This window comes from Gigantopelta aegis, chromosome 4 (genome assembly GCF_016097555.1).
Source record: "Gigantopelta aegis isolate Gae_Host chromosome 4, Gae_host_genome, whole genome shotgun sequence".
Lineage (NCBI taxonomy): Eukaryota > Metazoa > Mollusca > Gastropoda > Neomphalida > Peltospiridae > Gigantopelta > Gigantopelta aegis.
This window is the reverse complement of record NC_054702.1, coordinates 66,162,866-66,190,525: the sequence shown is the minus strand read 5'-3', so window position 1 is coordinate 66,190,525 and position 27,660 is coordinate 66,162,866. Positions and strand designations below refer to the sequence as shown.

The following is a 27,660-nucleotide window of genomic DNA, read 5'->3' as shown; positions in this document are numbered from 1 at the left end:
GTATGAGATCAACCTTATGACGATGCAGTTCTTACTATAGATAATCGGCAATGGATTATTTATTTACACTTTCCTTGAAGACACAGAATTATTACCAAATACCCCCCCCCCCCCTCCAAAATGTGCATCTACCTGGGATATAAGAAAACATCCAATATATAAATTTATTTCTGTGAATGTATGCAACACTGATCTAGGCAGATCTCAGTTGTCTGTTAAGTTACGGCAATTTGGGGTCCAATATGTGGTTATTTCGACCTTTGGTCGAGGGACAGAAAAGGGAACTTGCTGCCAACATGGGTTACAAGAGATAAAAGTGGATTAAGAAAAGAAAAATCTGGGAATTTTAATATTGGTGGCCATGTACAGTGTCCAGGGTTCTTACACATCTTGGAAATCCTGGAATGCCCTTAAAAAAGCATTTTATTTTATGGTGTCCTGGAAATTTAGGCCAAAAATTTGGTGGTTAATTTTTTTGGCATCTTTACTTTTGTTGTCCTCATAACCTGTCTAAATTCAGACAATTTGCTATAAAAATATTCTTTGATTGAACATTTCATGTCCTGGACATTTTTTTTTTAAATATCCCAGAAAAGTTATGAATGTTGTGGGGGTTTTTAAGTGTACGAACCCTGGTGATTAGCACTATGGATAGGTTTGCACAGTAGTCTAAAATGGTGGTCCAAATGCAAACGAAACATTGGGACAGAGAATGAAATAATTTTTTTGACAAACTGCAGAAGACTCCGAAACACTACCGTACAGATGATTTAAAATCTGGAAAATTTCATCTCCAAGTAATCTGTATCAAAAAGTCAGAATAGTACAAGTATACCACAGTCTTTAATGAGCCACTGGTTGGAATGAATAAACACAAACCAAAACAATTAAAGAAATAAAAGAGTTCTAGGCAATTTGCTCAACTTTATTGGTTGAGTATAATCAATATTAATGCCAAGTTAGAATGGGACTGTATATTCCAAAGCCTTTGATTTACTTCTAGTCATCTTTATCAAGGGTAATTGGTATTTTTAGATCAACTTTTCCCCATGTACACAACTGTACATTCAACAGCCTTTGATATATAATTTTACTTTTAGCTAAATTCCCAGTGGTTAAATAAAAAGCTATTTCGCATCAGTGATCTACTGATGCGAAATTGCTTTTCATTTGAAACTGGGAATTCAGCTAAAAGTAAAATTATATATCAATTACAATCAAATTTATGTCCACGAAAATATATAAGAAGACATCACAGACAATAATATACGTTTATTGACAATATCTAACAAATGTTATTGCTATAACTAAGTAGTATGGTATCAGCCTGGTGTTCAGTTCACCAGAGAGCAATTCTACACGTTCTGCAATGCTTTTATAGTTGTCAATGGGCAAGTGGATGTATTTCCACTACAACAGGTACGGTAATGTAAGGCAGATATTTTATAATACACCAAGTTTAATATAGGCATATAATATACTACATGATGGAATTCCACAAATCTCTATCCAGAACAAAATCTCTCACTCTGAATAATGTTCCTGAATTCATGATTTGGAATTTTGGTGGGATCACAGTTGGTAAACAGTTTATCATCAGTAAATAGATATATTCCTTTGTTGCATTGTTAATCATTATGGTATTTTTGTTTAAGATTTGACAACAAAGAAGATTTTTTTAAATATGACTGAAATTTTGATGTAGGGAATTTTTTTCCTTAATAAGTTCACTTATATAAAAAAATCACAACACAAATATTTGTTATAAAAACATTTCTGATTTGGCTCAAACTCTTCTTTTATGCTTATCATACCTAAGTTCTAATGAATACCAATTCCAGAAAGAAAAAGAAAATTGCTTAAGTGTTTTTATATATTTGATACAGTTGGCCATTTTAGCAAGTATATAATGATGCTACTGTTCCTCATTTCTCTGGTACAAACTTTAGTTATTGTGTTCAGTTTCATTTCCCGGTTTGGGTAAATTGTTGAAATACTGATTTGCTTGAACTACAGCATCTATTCCAATGTTGTACACTGGATGAATGGGTTTCTGAAAAAGAAAATTAAAAGGATATAAAAGCTAACCATTTGAACTAGGCCTAATTTTACAAGAGCTATAGCTACCAACATTTGTTATTCTTCAAAGGCATATAGGCTCCCATTTGTGGGGTTGAAGCGGGGCAGGCTGATTTTTGTCTGAATTAGCGAAAATGTCCGAACCTGGATAGCAATATTTTCTTCATATGTGCATTACCACCAAATGAATTAGTGCATTCTTACATGAATTACAACTAATATTGAGTAGAATGATAGAAGTACATGGTGAAAGGCTACCTGATCTTGCCCTACTGCACTTGGGGTGGGGTGGGGCAGCTAGCCCCGCCCCCGTCTTATGGTCTTGAAGGTATGGGACAAAAGAACAGTAACAGGTTTATTAAAAAATTCTTGTTTGGGGTACAACTACACAAATCTTAACATCAAAAGCCAAAAATATAATAAGAACCAAAAACACCCCCAAGAGTACCGGTGATATGATGGAAAACCATATGATTCAAGTCTAATTGTGAAATTTCTGCAATAAGATGGATGAACAGTTTGTTTTGGACCAACCACCATCCTAAGTTGTTCCTACATGTGGTTTGATGGTCCTAAATGCAGTGATTTACTGATTATGTGCAGTAGACCGAGATAAGTAGGTCACAGTAACCTAGTAACAGTACACGAGACACCGCCATCCCAAGTTGTTCTTACTTGTGAGGTTTGATGGTCCTGCATGCATCTGTATGCAAGATATAGTCCAGACAAGGATTTACTGTTATGTGTAGTAGACTGTGAAAAGTAGGTCACAGAGACCTAGTAATAGAATGCTACACACTGCCATCCCAAGTTGTTCCTACATGTGAGGTTTGATGGTCCTGTATGCAAGATATGGTCCGGACAAGGATTTACTGTTATGTGCAGTACACTGAAAAGTAGGTCACAGTGACCTAGTAATAGAATGGGACACATTGCCATCCCAAGCTGTTACTACATGTGAGGTTTGATGGTCCTGTATGCAAGGTATGGTCTGGACAAAGATTTACAGTTATGTGCAGTAGACTGTGAAAAGTAGATCACAGTGATCTAGTGATAGTATGTGACAAACCACCATCCCAAGTTGTTCCTACATGTGAGGTTTGATGATCCTGTATTCATCTGTATGCAAGATATGGTCTGGACAAGGGTTTACAGTTATGTGCAGTAGACCGTGAAAAGTAGATCACAGTGACCTAGTGATAGTATGCGACAAATCACCATCCCAGTTGTTCCTACATGTGAGGTTTGATGGTCCTGTATGCATCTGTATGCAAGATATGGTCTGGACAAGGATTTACTGTTATGTGCAGTAGAATGTGAAAAATAGGTCACAGTGACAATAGTACACGACAGACCGCCATCTCAGGTTGTTCCTACATTTGAGGTTTGATGGTCCTGTATGCATCTGTATGCAAGATATGGTCTGGACAAGAAAACATTAACAGACGGACTGACAATGTCATACCATAATACGACCCATCATAGATGGGCGTATAAAAAGATAAAAAAATATATCACTTCTAAAAATTAATATATTTTATACAATCTTACCACTTCGTTCTTTGGACTGCCAATGATATATTTCTCTGCCAGATGGCCTCCAGTAAAGTGCTGAGCAACAGAAAGACCACTGAGGCAATAACACGTGTGGTAGAAATCACGAGATCTGAAACACACAAACAAAATGGTGTCATTACTTCTTTCCATCAGTATACATCTGATTTGTAGATCAAATGTAGCTATCATATGATGCCTAACAGCTCATCATCTCTGAATGTAAAAGGTTTGTTTAAAGTTAAACTTTGTTTTGTTTTGTTAAAAACCACGACTAGAGTACATTCATTTATTAATCATCGGCTATTGGATGTCAAACATTTAGTAATTCTGACATTTAGTCTTAGAGAAAACCTGCTATGTTTTTTTGTTAGTAGTAAGGATCTTTGATATGCACCATTCCACAGACAGGATAGCACATACCACAGCCTTTTATATACCCGTCTTGGTACACTGACTGGTACGAGAAATAGCCCTATGGGTCCACCCAATGGGCTGCTAGTCCTGGGTACACACCTCGGCTATATGGGTTATCTTTCCAGGATGGGTTAACGGTTTGTTGTGAGAGAGAAGTCTATGTAGTGGCCTTACACATACAATGAGTGATTAAAACTTCCTCTGGGTGGGAACAACCTTAATCTCACTGAGGCTGGTGGGATCACACCGCTATTTCAGCCAATGAGCGACGTGTAGGCGACGAATTTAGTTCCATGAAAAAGAGTACCTCTTTTCTTTATTTTATTATGTTGGTGTCTGAACAGACTTGACAGTATGATTATGGAATATTGGAAGGGTAACATTGCCTCTTGATTTTGGCATATTAAACTGACAGATGCATATCTGCTTAGCTACAAGCAAGACCATTGTCAAATCAGTCACTTTACCAAAATCTTTTGATGTTTCTCACTTATGTCACCACAGTTTGTGTGTCAATATACACCACTTAAGTCTAGAGCCACATGTAATCAATAATCAAAGGCAGCACTGTAGAAATATGGTTCCAAAGAAATGTTCAGGCCATGGTATATATCCAGATTGCATTTTATAATAGTTCAGGTAAATAAATAAATACATACATACATACATACATACAAAATTATAACATATATATATATATATCCGAAAGAATTCACAGAGTGTTCACAGTTTGTTGCCAACAGAGTTATAGTTCAGTTCGGGGTCGAGTAAGTTTTTTGAATATGTTATTGTCCGATGAAGTCTATCATACATATTGTATCTTTTTCTTCTTAGAGATGCCCTCCTGGCTTGGAATTGCTGTGTTCGTTGACGACTCGCATGTCTCCTGGCTATCCGCTCGATGCTCTTCAAGTGGCATATGACCGATGTGGCATATGACCGATGTTTTGTCACGTACCCCAGCTCCCACAGCTGTACATCTTTGAATGACCGAACTTGAAAACCCACTGTTCAGCATATGCACGGCACTGTGTATGCGGCTGGTGAAATTTCTATGGTATGTAACAGTTTTTGGATTTGTTCTGCTGTACGCTCTGTTGACGCTCTCACACTTTTGAGTATTTGTGTTCAGTTTAGTCTTCTCAATGGCTTTTACACCCAGTCTTATGTCTATGCATTGTTTAATCAGTGCCTCGTCCTCTACCGTGACATTTAACTTTGTACCGGTAGGCATGAATGTCATGTTTGATCGTCCCTTTTTCACCCCTGAGCACACAAAGGAATGTTTTCTGCATGTTGCTCCACATTTCCCAGTCACACAATATAGTATACTCGTAGCGGTGTAAGACAGTTTGCTTACTAACTTGTTCATGTTGCCGGCAAGCTGGTTGTGTGCCGATGTATATTCACTGTGGCAGCGCCATCTCAAGTCGATAGCAAATCTTTTTTTAAACCTTTTCTCGTTCCGCTTTTGTGTTTCCAGGGAACATGTTGTCACTGAACTTGACCCTTTCTGTAAACTTCCTTTGTGATTCGGATAAATGACGGGTGTCTCTCAGATTTTTTATCTTCACTTTAGATATTTTGCTCTGGGATGACTGTAATCCGGACACGGCATGGGAATCGCCATCAGTCGTGAAGAATCCAATCGTGAGTGGAGAGACGTCTGATGAGAAGTCACTTGAACACTGAGCTGCAGAATGTTCTTCGTCTCCTATTGTGTCGTCAAGCCGGAGATTTGCTGTACAGGTACCTGTATGATCGGGGCAGAGTATTAGTCTATTTTCTCTCGCTGCTTGAAGCTCACGAGCCTTGCAGAGTTTACTTCCTGTGTAAAGTCCTATTATTTGTTTCTTGCCAGTCTCATTTTCCACCATAGTGTAAGTTGCTTGTGTAGCCGGTTGAAATGGTGTTGAACCGCACCCACTTGAAAGAGGATTGTTGTACCGGCAGTCTCTTTCTATGGCAATGGGATGGTCAGCTGAAAATCCCCTATTAATGTTCAGTTGTACTAAGTCTGCTCTGCGTGTGGACATGTCAAGTTTATTGAGACTGGTTGTCACTCGTCCCACTTCGTTGGCAGTATTCTGCATTCCGCTGGTAGCTGGGGGTGTGACTCCAGCACACAGCATTATTCCCCGGAAACCGGTAACACCGACAGATGTGCTCTGTAGTCCTACGTGTACACCGACATTTGGCTTTACTGATTTTGGTCCCCTCCTAGTATTCTATGTTGTCTCTTCATACAGTTTGTATTTTTTACTTGTGAATGAACACTTTTGACATCTCAGTCCTGCACGGGTGCACAGGCCCCATTTCTGACACAAGTCTAGATTCCATGTGTACTTGCCAGTGCACCCTGGAGAAGCTAGTCTGTGGTCTTCATTAGTGTCATTAAACATCTTCAGAAGCATACCACAGTGTATAATTTTGGAATCATTCATGTCCATTTTTGCTTTCAGGAACTCGCCTGCCTGTGTTCCACCTCCAGTTGAGATCCGTGTTGGTCGGAGAAGTCTAATGTCATTGGGAATTCCATCCGCATCCTTGACGATGTATGACGGTCTATCACAATGGTGTACCACAGCGTTGAACTCTTCTTGACTAAGTCTCTTGGTAACTGGTATGTTGTCACCTTCAGGCTTAAGACACTTTGTTTTAGTAACACCTATAGTTCTTTTGAACAGACATTGGTGTCCCTTTTGAAAGGCACCCTTGTTGTGCAGGTTTTCTGTTGGATTTTTCTTTGGCTTCATTGTTAGCACACTGGGTGTGGTATATTCTCTTAGTATAAGGAAAAGTTGTGAACTTTTGTATCTCTTAGCATGTAGCAGTCTTCAGTGGAATGGAACCTGTGGTGTGTGTTATGTTAATAAATACTCTCATGCAGTAAACTGATGCTGTTCTGTTTTGAATTTGTTTATGATTGTGGTCAGTTCTCTCAGCCATCAGATACTTTAGGCTTCAGTTCACTCCCAGTTTGAAATTGCCCATGTGTCCCGTTGACAGCTGCCAGTGTGCATACTTCCCTCTCATACTGTCCCAAAATAACCTTTTTGTGGCTCACTTGAATTTGCCAAATCCAATATTTAAATTAAATTTTTAATAAAAGTTCATGCATATGACATATTAAAATATGCCTGTACCCAGTATGGTCTTGTAATTTTAATGTGACCATTTCATAAGGTTCTGCTGTCAGTACCCCCCATTATACAACAGCAAACATTTGGAATGTCACCTCCATGTTGTAACTTTGGTCAGGTGAACTTGAGGTGTGGAGAAGCTTAATTTTCTATTATTTCAGCCCAGTGTTGCTAACCCCCGGGCCAATCTTCATGGCCTCTTGCGTTAATGCATATTAGAAGACATGACCAAATTTGGTGTTTTCCTACTAGGTATGCGTCATAGTATGTCATGTGTCAAAACTGACTAGCTATCCCATTCCAAACCCCCTCTTAAGGGATCACACCGCTATTTCAGCCAATGAGCGACGTGTAGGCGACGAATTTAGTTCCATGAAAAAGAGTACCTCTTTTCTTTATTTTATTATGTTGGTGTCTGAACAGACTTGACAGTATGATTATGGAATATTGGAAGGGTAACATTGCCTCTTGATTTTGGCATATCAAACTGAAAGATGCATATCTGCTTAGCTACAAGCAAGACCATTGTTTGCTATGCCTGTGGTACATATATTTAACGAGAGTAGCCTCCCCTCCATTAGCCCATGTGCTTAGGAGAGTGGATAATTAAAATTGCAGGTGGCGAAGTATCAATTTTATTTACTTAAATCCTGTCACAGAGGCTGTTCTCTTCATGTCCGGTAGTATATAGCACCTACTGTTAATAATTTAGTCAGTGCTTGGCTTTATATTTGTACTGTCACCAATGTATAATCAATAGTGGTGAGATACCTGGTGGTACATTCTAAAATACATCACAACAAAAGTAAAATGAACATACCATTGTAGGCCTAGATTAATGAAGAAATAATAGTCCAGCTTCAGAGAGAAAAATTAGATCGTGTTAAAGTGCTGTGCCAGACCATATACTAAAATTTAAAATTCCACAATTAAATGCTTTCTTAATTCATTGCAATAATATTTTACACCGATATGTAAATCAATAATTACGAAAATGCCCCATAAAAGTATTAAAACATCACTCCCGTAGAACACTGTCGGAAACGACCGAGTAAAATTCTCGGTAAAAACATTTGCCTGTAAATAGCCGTGACGTCACGAAGGGAACGCGCTTCACAGAAACCTACCACGAGATGACTTCCAGCGCAAGCGAAAGTGGGACCGACAGCGACTGCCAAGCTCATCGATGATGAATAGTGTAGTAATGATGACTGGACTAATATTTGTGCAACACAACAAATAATGCCTTATCAGTTTGAACCTGGAACATCTTCCGACGAACCACCGGCCTGACAGATGACGATGAAAATGGTCGTGGAGACAGCTTACCACTAGTTTACAACTTTTATTCTTGTTTTGTTCTTTAGCTTTTCGTGCAAATTATTTTGCTACACTGTATGTTCTAATACTTGTGATGTAGTAGAAAAGACGATAAATAACTCTTGAATTCTACGAGTCAAGTGGACCCGATATCGGTAATTTTAAGAAATAAACAAAAACGACTTTTAGTCCGTCCCATCCATGAAGATGAGGTTTTTTGTGTGAATAATTTCAGTTTAGTTTGACGTAAAAAAAAAAAGTAAAAGTGTTTTGGAAATAACAAAACAATACTATTTTTTGTGTGCAGTTGTGAAAACAGTCTGCTCAGAAATAAATAACTTATAGCACATTCCATAGTATGAAAAAAGGTTTTCTCTGTGGGAGGTATAGTAAAATTAATTTAATGTATTTATAGTCTGTTTTACAGGGAACGCCTTTTTTCATACTATGGAATTTACAAGTCATTTATTTCTGAGCCGATTGTTTTCTAAGATGCATACAAAATTAGCTTCTTTTTGTTTTTCTTTTTTTTTACAAAAAAAACCTACATTGTTGTAGGATTGGACGGACTAGGCTATAGATACTTACTTGTCTGTACTTTATTGTTTTAATGTTCTCGAACTATAAAGAAAAATCTCACAAATGAACGAGATGCAAACGACAACAAATCGGATCTCGATGATTGCACGAACCGTGCATGAGAAAACAAACTGACCGGAGTGTTGCAGAAAAATTGTTGGTACAGCATCTTTTTTTAAAGCCATAACACATGGTATTCCCATATCTCGCTAAAGCCGACAAGCCAGTTTGGACGAATCGAAACTAAAGTGTCTGCTGTCGCAACGGTCTCCGGCATTTTCTTCCTGTCCAGTATTTCCACGTTGTTTTAATCAAATTCACACACAGCTTTCTCAGCAACATTACTAGGAAATGCGTGAAGACTAAATTTATCGGCTTTTGTATTGCTACAGCCGCCAACAACACGCCGTTTAACCATAATAAACACAAAAGAAGCAATGAACAATAGCGCTGACTATCGAAAGGCGTTCCCTTCGTGACGTCACGGATCAAATCTTATGGAAATTCTCGAAACGAATTCAGCTGGTTCTGTTTTTCAGGGGAATATTTTTAAATGGAAAATATACCGGTATATAAATTTTTTACATTTTGTTTTTTAATTTTCTAATCATATTAAATAATATCTTGATTGATATAGCTCAATACATCATACATCTGGCACAGCACTTTAAAACAAGAAAATATAATTAACATTTCTTCAAATATGATGGATCAACCTGTGTATTGACACCAAAGGGTATTTAATATAATATATATTGTATACTACTTACTTGCCAGGTTTGTCTATAAGGCCACCACCAGGATGCTGGCAGCAAATAAGGAGATATTCCTGTAGTGCGTCTTGATGGAACATCCAGCGTTCAGCACTCAGGTGATCATCATCTGTAGGTTATCAACAAAGGAATCAACAAAACAAAATTACTGGCTGTAGCAAACAAAAAATCTGTGTTTTCAACCAGAAATCTGTGTTCTTATTATGAGAAAGGAAGAGAAAAATAGTTATTATCCACATAGTTCAAGATATTCAGGGAAATATAACCAGTACGACCCATTGTGTCATAATGTTTTCATGTGCACATCGAATGACGTCATTTTGGGAAGCGACGTCATAACTTAATGCGGCTTCCCCAGTGTAAATGCTTATCACAATGACGTCATTTCGGAAAATGACATTGTTTCATCGTCTCTTTTTAGTCACATTTCAAAAACGTTTTGACATGATCCTAGCTTGTTATTCATGAAAATAATGTTTTGGATAATGTGGATAATAAAGAAATTATTACACTTGCGTGTGAATCGTACTGATTTTACGAAACTCGTGTCAGGATTCATGTATTGCCCTCACTCTCGCTCGGGTAATACAATAATCCCGACACTCGTTTTGTAAAATCAGTACGACACACAAGCTCGTATAATAATCTCTATTTCTTAATAGTGGATAATACTATCAAAAGTTTGTTTTGTTTAACAGCACCACTAGAGCACATTGATTAATTAATCATCAGCTATTGGATGTCAAACATTTGGTAATTCTGACTTGTAGTCATCAGTGGAAACCCGCAACATTTTCCCACAGACAGGAAAGTACATACCACGGCCTTTGACCAGATGTGGTGCACTGGTTGGAATGAGGAAAAAATCCATTCAGCTGAACAGATCCACCAAGGTGGTTCGATCCTGCGACACAAGCACCTCAGTCAAGTGCACAACTGACTGAGCTAAATCCCGACCCATAATGCTATCAATATATGTGGATTTATGTACTTTGTCAAAAGTTTAAAATATGTTTAAATGCTATATTTTCATATTCCTTTCATTATTAGATCAATTCCAAAGGAACACGTTCAAAAAGATTTGTGTCTATATATCTTAACTATGATGTTAGAATTTTGAATGAACGAACGAACGAATGAACGTTTAACAACAACCAAGCAAAACAATACACATTGGCTATTTGGTGATGAGAATAATAATTAGTTATAAATCTAGTTCTATAGCCATACAGAAAGGCAGATAGATGACAAAGAAATGAGGAGAAGTTGAAACCTCGAGAACAGAGCACCATGTGAAACAGTGGGAAAGCTCCACCCTGCCAGAACGAGTAACAGCCATCCACTAGCTTGTTGGTCCTGCCTTGAAATCCACCTTCAAACCGCATCTGTCTGTTAGCAGTCCATCTCTGAAACCACATCATTAAAAAAAAAAAAATTAACACAGTTACCAAATGTATTACTACCATAGAACCTATTGGCCATTCCATAATTATCCAATTATTCTAAGACTTAACTTTAAAAATATAAAAATTATATGTAGTTATCAATGCCAATAAACCTGTTTCTGCTATATTGCAAACTGATGTGTATCATTATCCCAATATTCTAAGACATAACTTTACATGTAGTCTGAACTCAAATGCAAACAAAAATGTTACATTAAGAAAACAATTGCTATTCCATCTTAAATTATTTTTTATAATTTATTTGTTTACAGATTTGAAAGTGGGTTACGAAAAACAATTTATTCACAAATTTTATTTTTGGTGGCAGGGTACTGGATTGGTCATACGATAAGGGTTTCACAATGGTGAATGATGGACCCTATTCATAATCGATGTAAAGAATCAGGTAAACCATATTATGTTTTGGAAACAGAATATGGAATTTTTTTATAAAAGGCAGAAGACCCAGAAACACTGTACAGTCAATTTAAAATCCAGAATTCCAAATAAATATCTGGAAAACATTCATCTTCGAATGTGTGGCAGTACAGACCAACAGGTTCTTGATGTCGCAATGTTTGATGCCGCCGATCAGAATGAGTGCTGCCAGTCCACAGAATGAGTAGCCTCCATGTGCCTCCTGGCCAGGACACCCAGAAAACCCACCTTCATAACTCTGACACCTGAAATAGTAGGTACAATTCAGGTCTAAAATATTATTAATAAACTAAAACATATTTAATATAACATTTAGACATGTTACACAAAATGTTCTTTCTAAGCATGCTAAAGTACATTTGTAACACTTTAAAACAAGTAACTATTTTAAAAATGCAACTGTTGGTTAATGGAATTAAGAAAGGCATATATCAGTGTGCAAAACTGAAAATACATCACTATGGTGTAATACATTTTGTTAAAACACTGTTATAGTGTATTTTATCTATCAATTATTTACATAAATCTAATTAAGGTTTTTTTTTTACAATGAAAATCTAAATACTTTCCAGTCTATCTATTTTTAAAACCCAAAAGTTAGCCAGTATATCAAGAGATAAACATACTTGGCCAGCCACTGTGGAGTGTCTTTGAACAATTCTGGAGTGGAAATGTGAGTTAGAGTCGCTACACAAGCTGCACAATATGCACCTCTGAAAAAGAGAGAGAAAAAAACCCCATATATATATTATATATATATATATATATATATATATATATATATATATATATATATATATATATATATATATATATATATATATATATATATATGTGTGTGTTCATCGTTCACACAAAAAAAGAACAGTGGTGTGATACAGGTACCATATAACAAAATTAACATACTAAATGTTCCAGCCAATTGCTATTTTTTATACAAAGTGGCTACAACATTTAGTCTTTATCTAACAATATATTCCTTAAATTATCCAAATGTTAATAATTTACAAAGACAATCTCTATATTTATCTGAAAAATTACTAAACCTAAATGTGTTCCAGTGTAAGCCCTGGAACTGACAAGGAGGAAAGAGATAGGAAACCTACAATTACTGCCACCACTTGGGCTATTATTATCAGTGATAAGCAGCAAGGAGTCCTTTTAAAGGGACAGACCCTAGTGTTTAAACACTACGGCATATTTTTCACTATTACAGCTGTTTAAGATCACTGAAATCAAACTTTACTTTATTCTTCAGATTATCCATTTCCGTAGAACCGAAGTGTTTCTGGTCATCCTGGTGTTTGTAGTACTAAAAATAGCATTTTTCATATTTTTAAAAATGCATGTGCGTCTGAGAAGTAGCAGTTTATTGATTCAAGTGCTAGTCAATTTTTAAGGATATTTCCTGTTTTAACATAACAGACTCTTATTTTACTCTGTTATAACTTTATCCAAATGAGTTGCAGGTTTCTAAATTAACTAAACTTAGTGTCCATTTTTGACGTGTTAAAACTACGGTCTGCACCTTTAAGTGTGCTTTATCACAGATAACACAATGTTCCATATATATCTTGAGATATACCAGTTATAGCAAACTGGGTTGAACTGAACAAAACCCAATGGGTCAGTCCATCTCACTTCAATTTAGCACCTCACTGCTAAATTCAGTTTGTTCTCTCAAATAAATGCCCCCGCCATGTGTGCTCGCACGCTCGCTCGCACGCACTCACTCACTCACTCACTCTCTCACTCTCACTCTCTCACTCTCTCTCTCTCTCTCTCTCCACATATATAAATAAGTTTGCTGGTCACAACATTTACTTTACCTAATATCTACTTCACCTCCTTTATGCATTCTAAATGAACCATCTGGTGACCGCATGCTGAGCAAATATTCATATAAAGTTTTTCTGAAAATAAAGTTTGAATCAATACACTAAGGACCAGACATAATTGTTTTACACATTGAACAGAATAGAGAGGTTATCTGCTTAACATAAATACACCACTGTCAATCAGATCCTTATTAACTACTATAGTAAAAGTGTATAGCAAGATAAATGTGTCTCAACCACAAAATGAAGAAAACTTTAAAATCAGATCCCAGGACACAAAAGACAATTCTAGACAATGATTGGCTGTTGGGACATTCAGACATTCATCACAATATGGGGGCACACCACAAAGGCTGAAAGGTCAGATTATATATTTATGGAAAGAGAATGTGTTTGTTAGTCTAATCAAGTTGTGACTAAAGAATTATGGAATATTTTGTTCAAAAACATTTGATTAGCAACATTTGCTATCAGTTTCAAAATTGATCAGCAACTAGTATTTAATATTACAGAATTGCATAACAATCTCTGAAACCTGCATAGCAAATAGTGATGAGATACTGAACAAAATGTTCTCTAGAAGGAAATGTTTTATTTAACGACGCACCCAACACATTTTATTTACGGTTATATGGCGTCGAATATATGATTAAGGACCACACAGATACTGAGAGAGGAAACCCGCTGTTGCCATTTCATGGGCTACTCTTTTCGACTAGCAGCAAGGGATCTTTTATATGCACCATCCCATAGACAGGATAGCACATACCATGGCTTTTGATGTACCAGTCATGGTGCACTAGCTGGAGCGAGAAATAGCCCAATGGGCCCACCGACGGGGATCGATCCCAAACCGACCGTGTATCAAGCGAACGCTTTACCACTGGGCTACGTCCCGCCCCTGTTCCCAGAGAATACTAGATTCTGAATGTATGCCACGTACTGCACTAATAATTCTCTTTACTCGCTATTAAAGGAACAAATGAAAAATGTTCAGCATCACCATTTTTTATGATGGTGAAGGCAAATAAAATATAATACATTACCTATTAATAATTTTAAATGCTTCATCTGTGCTGAGAGATAGAATGCACAATGCATTGACAGCAGCATATGTTGGTGCTAGATGGGGCAACTGCTGTGGTCCACCTGAAATAAAAATCCAACTGGAAGTAGAAATACACTTAAGCTAACTAAAAATATATCTATTGTTATACCAAATTATATGCTCTAATAAATTTGAAGTTCATGCAAATACATAAATTATTTTAAAATAAAAATAAATTATAATAATCAAGTTTTTAGATATGGTCATTACAATAAAGCATAATTAACATTTATTGATTTATTCAGTTTCTGCAAATTTAGAAGAAAAAAAATAAAATTATTCCATTCAATACACTTATTAATAATTATTGTGATTGTTGAATAACTTTTTAAAGACGTTTATCAAGATTGTTAAGCAGAGCCTTGATATGATAGGAAAATTACTAGAATTCATTTTGTATTAAAATTTAAATATCTCCCTCCATCAACACTGATTTAGCAACAGCTGGAATCTGCATTTAATCCCATGGTAATATAATAAGGTAAAAGTTGAAAGTCATTTCCCATTGTGCTGTGGTGAATTATAAATAATTAAACACTACTTAACATGTTACACACTTGAATAGAAAAGAGATAAGATTAAGAGACTGCCTACATACCACCAAATCCACCAGAGGGCGACTGACATTTTCCAAGAAACTGCACAACTCTGAAACCAAAACAAATACACATGAACATGGAGGACCTACGAATTTCTCTCGAACGATGAGGTTGTGTTCCGAGAACGTGGCGATTTCTCTCCCCCCTACCCTAGGGGCTGTGCTTCGTTCGCTTGGGCCCTTGGCCAAGTATAGAATTGAGCACAATGGAGATTCAGCGACTGTGACGCTACATTACGGCAGCGAGACGAAGCGACGCGCAACCAGTAGAAGACGGAGGCGGCGACCTAAGACTACACAGGGGGAGCCTAACTTGGCGGCTCAACCGCCAGGGGCGGCTCCACCTGTCCCGAAGAGGAGGACGAGATGCGGAACGGTGCAGGGTGATCCAAACCCGGTGGCCAAACCACCAGGGGCGGTTCATTCTGCTACACCGACTCCACCCACTCGACCGAAGCACTCGCCAGGAACCATCCAGGGGGGACCAAAGCTGTCAGCTCCACTGACAGTGGAGGCTCCTCCTGTTGAGGTTCCTTCATCGATGGACACGGGACACGTGGTCACTATTGACCCACCGGAAAGTCCACCACCACCTCTGGTTGTTGTTGTTGAAAAACCAGCGGAGATCCAGCGAGAATCCAAAAGGAGGAAGACGTCATCGGTTACCTCACCGAAGAAGTCCGACCAACCCGACTGGATTATCGTATGTGATAAACTCCCAACAAAGTATAGAGGAGCGGTCATTGGCGATTTCACCGATGCCAAACAACTCAAGGGACCCTGGTCAGACAAGCACTGGCGCCAACTTCCGACTGGACAAGGGAAGTATCAGCTCCAGCAGGCCAACCACTCCAACCAACTTTATGTGACATCGCAGCAGGACGGGCTGTACAGACAAGGACTCCTGATGCCTACGATGCCCAACGCGACCATTCATCGCATCTTAAAGATGGTACTGCGGGACATCTACACAGGAGCCCTTGAACGTAACAACCAGTTTTTGATGGAAGGACTCCCCAACTTCTCCCCTGATCAGCCCATCAACTCACCATGAGTCCTGCTGCGTCAACCTTAACTAGGACAGGTAACCTCCTTTTTGGGCTTAGTTGGACTTTAAAATTTTTCGATCGAGCTTCAAAATTCGTATGTTTATTTTTTTCATAAATAGTCCAACGCATTTTACTTTGGCGCCCGTTCAATTGCTCAAATCACCTTAAAACCTTTTCGGTCGAGCAGTCAAACTTATTTTTGGGTTTAAATTCTTAGTCCGGACATGATGTTAGGTGCAGTTATTCTCTGTAGACTATAGCTTTTTCTAGTTAGACCCGAAGGAATCGAAATTCAGCCAGTCAGAACACGGCCCATTTTCGGTGTCTACTAGTCGGTCCGCGTAGTCGCTGGACGTAACTAAATACTTATTCAAAATTCTGCCCACTTCAAACTCATCCCCCCCCCCCTTTTCCTAGACTCAGTCACTAACAAAGGCCAGAGACTAAGCCCATGACAGGTGTGCGTGAAGCCTTTGTGGCATGTATGCACGTTAATAGTTGCCAACAACAACATGAACATGAACCTTAAAGCAACTATTGTTAACATGCATATATCTATATCCAAATAAACAATTAACCAATAACATTTGTGTTAGGGGGGCCAATAAAATATTATGTAATGTTCGGGGGGGGGGGGGGGGGGGAAGGGGATAAATACAGTTCCAAATGTTATGTGGTGTTACAGAGGGTGGAATCAGGTGTACTGAAAAATGTTATATTACACATTTTTCAAGGGACTAACCCTAGTTTTTAATCCTGCACTATTGAAACAATACAATGTTGATCAATGGTTAATATGTACATTTAAGACGCAAGAGATTTTTAAAAATCCTTAAGATAATATGTTTGAAGGGAAACAAGTTTTTTATTGCATATTAATCTAAAATATTTTTCATAACTAGTTATTCTCTATGTCAATATCACATTGTTTGTTGGGGGGTGCGATGCTTCTCTGAGCATAGGTAATAGTTTTGAGGTCTATAATCTAGCATTACAGAACATTGTAGCCATTTTTTCCTATTGTTCTAACCGTGCCGGTATCTGCTGATATTGGTGAAGGGGAAGGCAACCTTGATACTCATATGCTAGCTGTGGGCGTTTCAACATTCATTAATGGATGATTAATTAATGAATGTTCTCTAGTAGTGTCGTTAAACAAAAGATAATAGTGCTACCCTTACTTTAAAAGTGTTGTTTATTACATTTTTAAATGTGATGATACTGACGAAAGTATGGCTGACAGGAAAAAAATATTTAGGGCAAATTTTAAAATAATATGGGTTGCAGCAAACACTGTATTTTGAAGTAGAGCTGGGCGGTATTGAAATCCAAGGTATTTTCGGGGTGATTTACCTCAGTATCAGGTATTCGGTATTGACACAATACCAATACCAATACAGAGTGGTATTTTCGGTATACTCGGCTTTAAATGCATGCCTGAGTTAAGACTCACCTGCTAATTTCATCTGATTAAATACACAAGGCTCTCGTCTGATTCATACCCAACCCATTTTGCGTTTGTCAGATATATTGTTAGTGCTTTATTAAATAGCAGGAAACATTTTTCAATACTGTATAAAAGTTTCTGTATTTTGAAATTTGCTCTGTACAGTAAATTGGTACTGACATGATACTAATATCAAATGATATATATGGTATACCGTCCAGCTTTATGTATAACACTATGTGGTTGCTGATGATAAAATAGTTTGTACGCACACATACGTACAGTATACCGCCCAGCTCTATTCCGAAGGTTCGTTTAGCATGAACAAAACATCCGCATAGTCGTAAAATAAAAAAAATTAAAAGGTAAAGGAAGACTAACTGCACTGCTATGTCCTCAGGAATCAATTCCTCCAGGATCTCCAAACTGTGAACAATCCAGTAACACAGCCATGGCCGACTCGCATCTAAACACTGAAATAATAAAAAAATATATTTAAAAAAGAGGGTTTTTTGTTTAATGACACCACTAGAGCACATTGATTTATTAATCATTAGCTATTGGATGTCAAACATATGGTCATTTTGATACAGTCATAGTGAGGAAACCCACTACATTTTTTTCCATTAATGGCAAGGGATCTTTTATATTCACCATCCCACAGACAGGATAGCACATACCACAGCCTTTGATATACCAGTTGTGGTGCACTGGATGGAACGAGAAATAGACCACCGACGGGGATCGATCCCAAACAGACTGCACATCAAGTGAGCAATTTACCACTGGACTATGTCCAGCCCCTTAATAAAAAATAGAGATCTGGCACTATCCAAACACTGAAATAACAAGACATAGTGATCTGGCACTATCCAAACACTGAAATAACAAGACATAGTGATCTGGCACTATCCAAACACTGAAATAACAAGACATAGTGATCTGGCACTATCCAAACACTGAAATAACAAGACATAGTGATCTGGCACTATCCAAACACTGAAATAACAAGACATAGTGATCAAGCACATCCAAACACTGAAATAACAAGACATAGTGATCTGGCACTATCCAAACACTGAAATAACAAGACATAGTGATCAGGCACCATCCAAACACTGAAATAACAAGACATAGTGATCTGGCACCATCCAAACACTGAAATAACAAGACATAGTGATCTGGCACCATCCAAACACTGAAATAACAAGACATAGTGATCAGGCACCATCCAAACACTGAAATAACAAGACATAGTGATCTGGCACCATCCAAACACTGAAATAACAAGACATAGTGATCTGGCACTATCCAAACACTGAAATAACAAGACATAGTGATCTGGCACTATCCAAACACTGAAATAACAAGACATAGTGATCTGGCACTATCCAAACACTGAAATAACAAGACATAGTGATCAGGCACTATCCAAACACTGAAATAACAAGACACAGTGATCAGGCACTATCCAAACACTGAAATAACAAGACATAGTGATCAGGCACTATCCAAACACTGAAATAACAAGACACAGTGATCAGGCACTATCCAAACACTGAAATAACAAGACATAGTGATCTGGCACTATCCAAACACTGAAATAACAAGACATAGTGATCAGGCACCATCTAAACACTGAAATAACAAGACATAGAGATCAGGCACCATCTAAACACTGAAATAACAAGACATAGTGATCTGGCACTATCCAAACACTGAAATAACAAGACATAGTGATCTGGCACTATCCAAACACTGAAATAACAAGACATAGTGATCAGGCACTATCCAAACACTGAAATAACAAGACATAGTGATCAGGCATATATCCAAACACTGAAATAACAAGACATAGTGATCAGGCACTATCCAAACACTGAAATAACAAGACATAGTGATCTGGCACTATCCAAACACTGAAATAACAAGACATAGTGATCAGGCACTATCCAAACACTGAAATAACAAGACATAGTGATCTGGCACTATCCAAACACTGAAATAACAAGACATAGTGATCAGGCACCATCTAAACACTGAAATAACAAGACATAGAGATCAGGCACCATCTAAACACTGAAATAACAAGACATAGAGATCTGGCACTATCCAAACACTGAAATAACAAGACATAGTGATCTGGCACTATCCAAACACTGAAATAACAAGACATAGTGATCAGGCACTATCCAAACACTGAAATAACAAGACATAGTGATCAGGCATATATCCAAACACTGAAATAACAAGACATAGTGATCAGGCACTATCCAAACACTGAAATAACAAGACATAGTGATCTGGCACTATCCAAACACTGAAATAACAAGACATAGTGATCAGGCACTATCCAAACACTGAAATAACAAGACATAGTGATCAGGCATATATCCAAACACTGAAATAACAAGACATAGTGATCAGGCACTATCCAAACACTGAAATAACAAGACATAGTGATCTGGCACTATCCAAACACTGAAATAACAAGACATAGTGATCAGGCACTATCCAAACACTGAAATAACAAGACATAGTGATCTGGCACTATCCAAACACTGAAATAACAAGACATAGTGATCAGGCACCATCTAAACACTGAAATAACAAGACATAGAGATCAGGCACCATCTAAACACTGAAATAACAAGACATAGAGATCTGGCACTATCCAAACACTGAAATAACAAGACATAGTGATCTGGCACTATCCAAACACTGAAATAACAAGACATAGTGATCAGGCACTATCCAAACACTGAAATAACAAGACATAGTGATCAGGCATATCCAAACACTGAAATAACAAGACATAGTGATCAGGCACTATCCAAACACTGAAATAACAAGACATAGTGATCTGGCACTATCCAAACACTGAAATAACAAGACATAGAGATCAGGCACTATCCAAACACTGAAATAACAAGACATAGTGATCTGGCACTATCCAAACACTGAAATAACAAGACATAGTGATCAGGCACCATCTAAACACTGAAATAACAAGACATAGAGATCAGGCACCATCTAAACACTGAAATAACAAGACATAGTGATCTGGCACTATCCAAACACTGAAATAACAAGACATAGTGATCAGGCACTATCTAAACAAGGAAATAAAATAAAAAAGTGATTAGGCACTAGCAAAACACCGAAACAACAAAAAATAGAGATCTGGCACTATCCAAACACTGAAATAACAAGACATAGTGATCAGGCACTATCTAAACAAGGAAATAAAATAAAAAAGTGATTAGGCACTATCAAAACACTGAAACAACAAAAAATAGAGATCAGGCACATTTAAACACTGAAATAAAAAAAATACTGAACAGGCACTAATCTAGGATTGAAAATATTGAAAAAGTGACTTAAAAAAACTTTTCCCAGAAAAAAAAAGAGAGAGTAGTTTGAAAAAATATGGCGAAAAGGAACCAGTAACTGCTTATAAGACATTATTTCAAAAAATAAATAAATCACAACAGTTTTCATTTTTACCATTTTATTAAAATAAACACTATAAGTTGTAGAAGCAACACGAGGGGTATATGGGTTTTTTCCCAGAGCCGAAGGCGAGGGGGTAAAAGAGCACACAACGGGTACATAAAAAGCCATATACCCGAGAGATGCTTCTACAACGAATTAATCTTGCCGACATGTTAAACCATATAGCCAAATAATCAAAATAACGCCAGACAATAATTGTTAACAATTTATTAGCGGAGGCGAACGAAACCACTTGCCAGTGACGAAAAATAGTTCCATCAATAAACGAGTTTTTAACTTCAAATGTTTGTAATACGAAATTGTCTGAAACAGATATTAATAAAATAAAAAAAATGTATGTAGTAAAAAAATTTTATTGCTTTAGCATTAACTGGGATGGCTGGAAACTGTTGGAAATTACAGACGGGGTATAAGAGAATTTGACTCCCCCCACAGGGGTATAAGGGAATTTTCCAACGGCAAACAATCAATGAGATTAAAGAATTTTACATGAAGGCGAGATAAAAATATATATACTAAATGTGAGATGACCATAAATGTTGAAAATATTATAACTATTTTGACTAATAACTTGGCATATTGAGCCAATCTAGGGCAAAAAAAAGGCAATTTCAACAGCTAGATTAGTACCTGGTGATGTGTCAATGGAAAAAGAAAGAAAGAAATGTTTTATTTAATGACGTACTCAACACATATGGTGTCAGACATATGGTTAAGGACCAAGCCTGCTGTTGCCACTTCATGGGCTACTCTTTTTGATTAGCAGCAATAGACCTTTTATATGCACCATCCCACAGACAGGGTAATACATACCACAGCCTTTTGATATACCAGTCGTGGTGCATGAACCGCGCATCGAGTGACCGCTGTAACACTTTACTACATCCAGCCCTGTGTTAATGGAGGTACATATAACATTTAATATCTACCTGTTTTTAATCCAACATTTATTGCTGATTTAAATGAAACATATTGTAGAAGCAGCTGGATGAATGAATGGAATGAATGGAATGAATGAATGGACTGATAGAATGCATTCAGTTCCATATAGACCAATGAAGATACTGCTGTGGATTAGTGATAACTCACTAGCAGTCTCAATAATTTTCATTCAATATCTAAATATACTATGTTGGTAGTCACAAAACATTAATATGCATTGCTGAAGCGTTCAAATAAATTCTGAGAACATAACAGTTTTATATAATAATAATGAGTATACTGCTGTCATAAAATCTTAATTATAATAGCATTAATAATATAATTACTTTTCTTTAATGAAAAGTGGAACAGTCTAAACTTCAGCAATTCACTTTCAACCACCAGAATAATACATCCATAGAAATTAATGCTTTGCATCACTGGTAAAACTAATTTGCATCACTGGTAAAACCTACGGTATATTAAGGTCCACAAATAGTCGAATACAAAATGTAGTTATTCACAAATTTAAAGTTGATATGCAAAAGTGTCTTATAAATTTTATCCACTGTACTTTAAAATATGTTCATAATAATTATTGCTTTTCACAAACTGAAGTTGTTGAGGGAGAAGGGGGAGAGTAAATTAATGCGCTACCTCATATGCCCCCGACAAGCTCTTGAGTCCCTTCCAGAGGAATGTTCGATGAATACCACGCTCTAGTACTGGAATGCTGGGATGAGAAATTAGAAATGTCATTATGAATACATGTATATAAAACATATGCAGCCACAGTCAAGGAAGGAAATGTTTTATTTAATGACGCACTCAACACATTTTATTTACGGTTATATGGCGACAGACATATGGTTAAGGATCAGACAGATATCGAGAGAGGAAACCCGCTGTCACCACTTCATAGGCTATTCTTTTCGATTATCAGCAAGGGATGTTTTATATGCACCATCCCACAGACAGGATAGTACATACCACGACCTTTGTTACACCAGTTGTCAGCCACAGTCAAGTGCTTCTACATGTTTATATGCTGTGGACCAGCTGGCTAAAACTAATGTGGACTGCAGTAAAACACTTGGCCATTTTTGTCAACTTTCTGCTCTTACTTGTCTCACAGAGACTAGTCTTATCAAGTAAGTAGATTGCAACACATTGAATTGAAGTTTCAAATTATTTAACATAATACTAACACTTTCGAGACATTTCGGCCCAAGTGCATGTTCGGCCCCAGAAATTTTGGCCCCATAACCCTAGTTGTTTTGGCCCCGGTCACATGTCAATTTGCGTCTGATTATTAAATGAAACTATTTAATCAATGTGTGTTTTGTTGTTTATTTTAGACTGTACAGATGCAAGCAAACAATTCATAGTAGCAGGTCATTTTACTACATTAGAAATTAAAAAGAAATGTTTCTTTAGTAGCTATTAACAATAACATGCTTATATATCTGAACTGTTACTTTAGTTTCCATAACATTATATTTACAGTGTACTTTAACATTATTGACATTAAACATAACTTAATCCACAATTAATTTGGCCATTGTTGGATAATGAATTAAGAGGTCATTTTGCATGTTAAGAGTAATCATATGTTTTTAAAAGGTAATTGGATATGCCAACTACATAATTATATTAATTTAGCAATTACAAAATTACAATACTTAAATATTGTATATGGGGTCGAAATGACTTAAAACCATACTAACATCATTGCAGTAAATAATTTGTACATCACTTCAAATAACTGTAAATACACTACATTACATACGATGGACATTGCTTATTTTTGGTTGTTGAACAGAATATACATGCCGATGTAGTATTTATGTGCCCTGTGTGGCTAAAACCTGTTATAAAATGAAAAGGGTTGAGAAGAACAGTGCTTACTCTGGGTCATCCTTTAATCTACTTCTAAATGCTGTGTACAGTTGGTCAACGGAGTTTTCTACATTTACCTAAAAAACACAATAAAATATTATTTCAGAACACCACAACATACTGACCAGTATATTTTGTTTAGCATAAATGACTAATATTAATAGTAATTTGTCTAGGTCTGCTAGATTTCGATTACTTACAACTTCATCCCCACTTTTTTGGTTATATAACATGTTATATGTAACAAATATTCATGATACTAAATGTTTGATATCCAATAACCGATGTTTAATAAATCAATGTGCTCTAGTGTTGTCATTAAACAAAACAAATTCTTAGTACTAAAAGATATTTTACCATCTTAATGTGTATTGTGTATTGGAATAATCACTAATGAGTTCGGGAATTAAAGTATCACGCATTATGCAACACATGTTATGCAGTGGCGAATCTAAGGATGGTTAGCCTAAAAAAAACTAAATTCCTTTTTTTAAATTGGAGAATCCAAGAAATCCCTTTGGGAACGTTTGTGGCATTTGGCCACATGTCATTAGGGCCCTCCTAAATGGATTTTCTGGATCCGTCACTGATTGAGTACATGTGGAAACACTTCAGTTGATTTCTATATAAACTTTTGTTTACGCACCACACATTATAATCTATGTACACATGAATTCCTCGCTTTATACTGTTTCTGACCAGCCATCGGACATAGGTAATGGGTTAGCAGTCCATACCGGCTCTCACCCAGAGCAAGTTTTAATGACTCAATGGGTAGGTGTAAGACCACTACACTAACGAGAACCCCACTGTCCTGAACTGACAGTCCAGATAGCTGAGGTATGTGCCCAGGACAGCATACTTGAACCTTAACTGGATATAAGCACGGAAATAAGTTGAAATGAATGAATGCATGAATGAATGAAAAAAAAAAAAAATGTTTTATTTAACGACACCACTGCATGGCTCACGCAACTGGGCGAAGTGAGCTCAAACTTCTCTCTGACCAGCCTGACTTCGAAATTTGTGTCACCTTTTTGAAAATAGCCATCACTTGCAATGTACATAATCACGGATGAATGGTGAAGAACTTGAGGAACACCTCTTCATAGATAATAATTAAGTGTGAATGGCCTGAGTTTGTAGAGACACTGGCGCCACAAAATCATACGACAGGCTCACAGGTAGATGGTCTAGCTCAGACAACACCCGTGTCTGGCACTAATAGTTGGGAGTAATTATTTAGTTTTACGTAGACTTTGTCATAATGAATAAATTCAACATACAAAACAGATGTCAAAATTATAAAATAGCAGTGACCTGTCTTACATACTTAAACTGGATCCCCAAGTCACTAAAGTGTCCATGTTAAAACAGCCACTAAATTCTTTTTTTTATGGTAAACAACAGTGAATAGGTGCAGCAGATAAGCAATGTTCACACCTTCACGGATATTAGTACCCATTCAGTTTTACAACTCCATAGTGTATTAATTAAGAAGCTGAGACTGTGGGACGCATTTAATTGCCTCTGGGTAATCTCAGCTTGACTGTGGTAGATTAATCTACTAGGACAATACTCTTGTAAGAGAATGAATTCTAAACAGTCAAATTAGTACTCTTCATAATTCATTATCATTTCATTATTTCTAAAGAAGGCGACATGTGGAAAGGTGATTAAAAAAACAACAACTATAGAGCACATATCCATCAATTAGCAGTACAGAAAGTAAAATTTTAAAAAATAAAAATAATAAAATACAGATTGTAAAAGTTGCACCTGCATTAAGATATCTTCTTTTTATTAGATTAAAATTCAAGTCTCCCTGTCGTTAAAAACTTCGCCCTCTCTGAAGTTTGAGAGAGAAGTGACTTCGCGTGAGGCCTGCATTGGAGCACATTGATTAATTAATCATTGGCTACTGGATGTCAAATATTTGGTAATTCTGACTCCACAGACAGGAAAGCACATACCACAGCCTTTGAACAGCAGTGGTGCACTGGTTTGAATAAGAAAAAAACCCAATCTGTTGAATGTATCCATTGAGGTGGTTTGATCCTGTGATGCAAGCACCTCAGGTGAGCACTCAATCGACTGAGCTAAATCCCACTCCAAATAATGAATGAATGAATGGTTTCAGATCAACAAGTGAATAACAAGTTTTGTGTGTAAACAGAACATACAAGAAAGGAACTGTGACTTATTTAGGTTTTGACTTTTTAACAGGTGTCGAAACAAGTAGGAGCAGGGGGGCACTGAAGGGGTACTAAGTGGGATTGGGGAGAGTTGCTAGTGAGAGATTTGGATTTGGGGCAAGTTGACCTGCTCCCCTGTAGTCCTGTGTCCCTTTTAAATGCCATATAAAACACTTAACTTTGACTATTGTAGATGTCATTTTTAAATGGTGCATCCATGCCTACAAAAGTTTGTTTTGTTTAACAACACCACTAGAGCACATTGATTTATTAATCATCAGATGTCAAACATTAGGAAACCCACTACATTTTCCCATTAGTAGCAAGGGATCTTTTATGTACACCATCACACAGACAGGATAGCACATACCATGACCTTTGATATACCAGTCATGATGCACCGACTAGAACAAAAAAAGGAAAAAAAGTTTGATATGGTTAACGACACCACTAGAGCACATTGATTTATTGGATGTCAAACATATGGTCATTTTTGACAGTCATAGAGAGGAAACCCGCTACATTTTTTCATTAGTAGCAAGGGATCTTTCATATTCACCATCCCACAGACAGGATAGTATATTCCACAACCTTTCATATACCAGTCGTGGTGCACTGGCTGGAATGAGAAATAGCCCAATGGGCCCACCGACGGGGATCGATCCCAAACCAACCATGCATCAAGCGAGCGCTTTACCACTGGACTACGTCCCACCCCTTTACTAGAACAAGCCATGCATACAAATGCACAAGACTCTCACAAAATGTTAGGTTTGACTGGTCATTGTAGTTCTGATCAATATTTAATAACTTTAAAACCAGTGTTTTATTTTGCATGTCCCAATATAATATTTGAATAAAAAAGAACCTGTTCATCAGCAGTTTCGGTCCAAAGAGCATCGTCTTTATATTTCTCCTTGTTTAAATCAGTGGTGCTGCACCTGTGCCTGAGTTCATTAGCATCTTCCATGGTCCACTAAACGAACGATTACAATTGACAACTTTGCCCAAGCTTAGTAGTCTTGGAGTTGGAATTTGGGAGCTGGTAACAATTTCTTTACTTTAGAGTTTCAATTCTGTTGCATTACTTTACTTTAATTAGTTTACAAACATATTGATAATGCATAAAATAATCTAGTGTTTTACAAATATCGTTACAAATGCAAACCCAAAAGAGACGTCTCTGGTGAAAATTTGTCTTAGCATTAATTATTTTTTATATTGATAGTTGTTCTTCAGAAATTCTTAGCTTTATAGACTGGTTTGCGTGTTTTGTATTCAATTTCATACTTTTCGAATACAGTATATTCCGAGTGTCCACGAATCAAACCTTGGATGCAC

General features: G+C 37.0%; 1 protein-coding gene across 1 annotated transcript; it reads right to left on the bottom strand.

Annotated features, from left to right (window-relative positions):
* Positions 1-1,257: 1,257 nt before the first annotated feature.
* On the bottom strand, positions 1,258-27,586 carry LOC121370957 (protein farnesyltransferase subunit beta-like). The gene is made up of 13 exons (XM_041496512.1): positions 27,188-27,586; positions 24,134-24,201; positions 22,883-22,958; positions 18,170-18,261; positions 15,293-15,342; positions 14,633-14,735; positions 13,578-13,661; positions 12,375-12,461; positions 11,864-11,993; positions 11,139-11,271; positions 9,863-9,974; positions 3,631-3,745; positions 1,258-2,053 (listed from the first exon to the last, which is right to left on the bottom strand). The coding sequence occupies exons 1-13, from the start codon at positions 27,287-27,289 to the stop codon at positions 1,946-1,948; spliced, it is 1,260 nt and encodes a 419-aa protein (XP_041352446.1). The 5' UTR covers positions 27,290-27,586; the 3' UTR covers positions 1,258-1,945.
* Between the last annotated feature and the right edge of the window lie 74 nt (positions 27,587-27,660).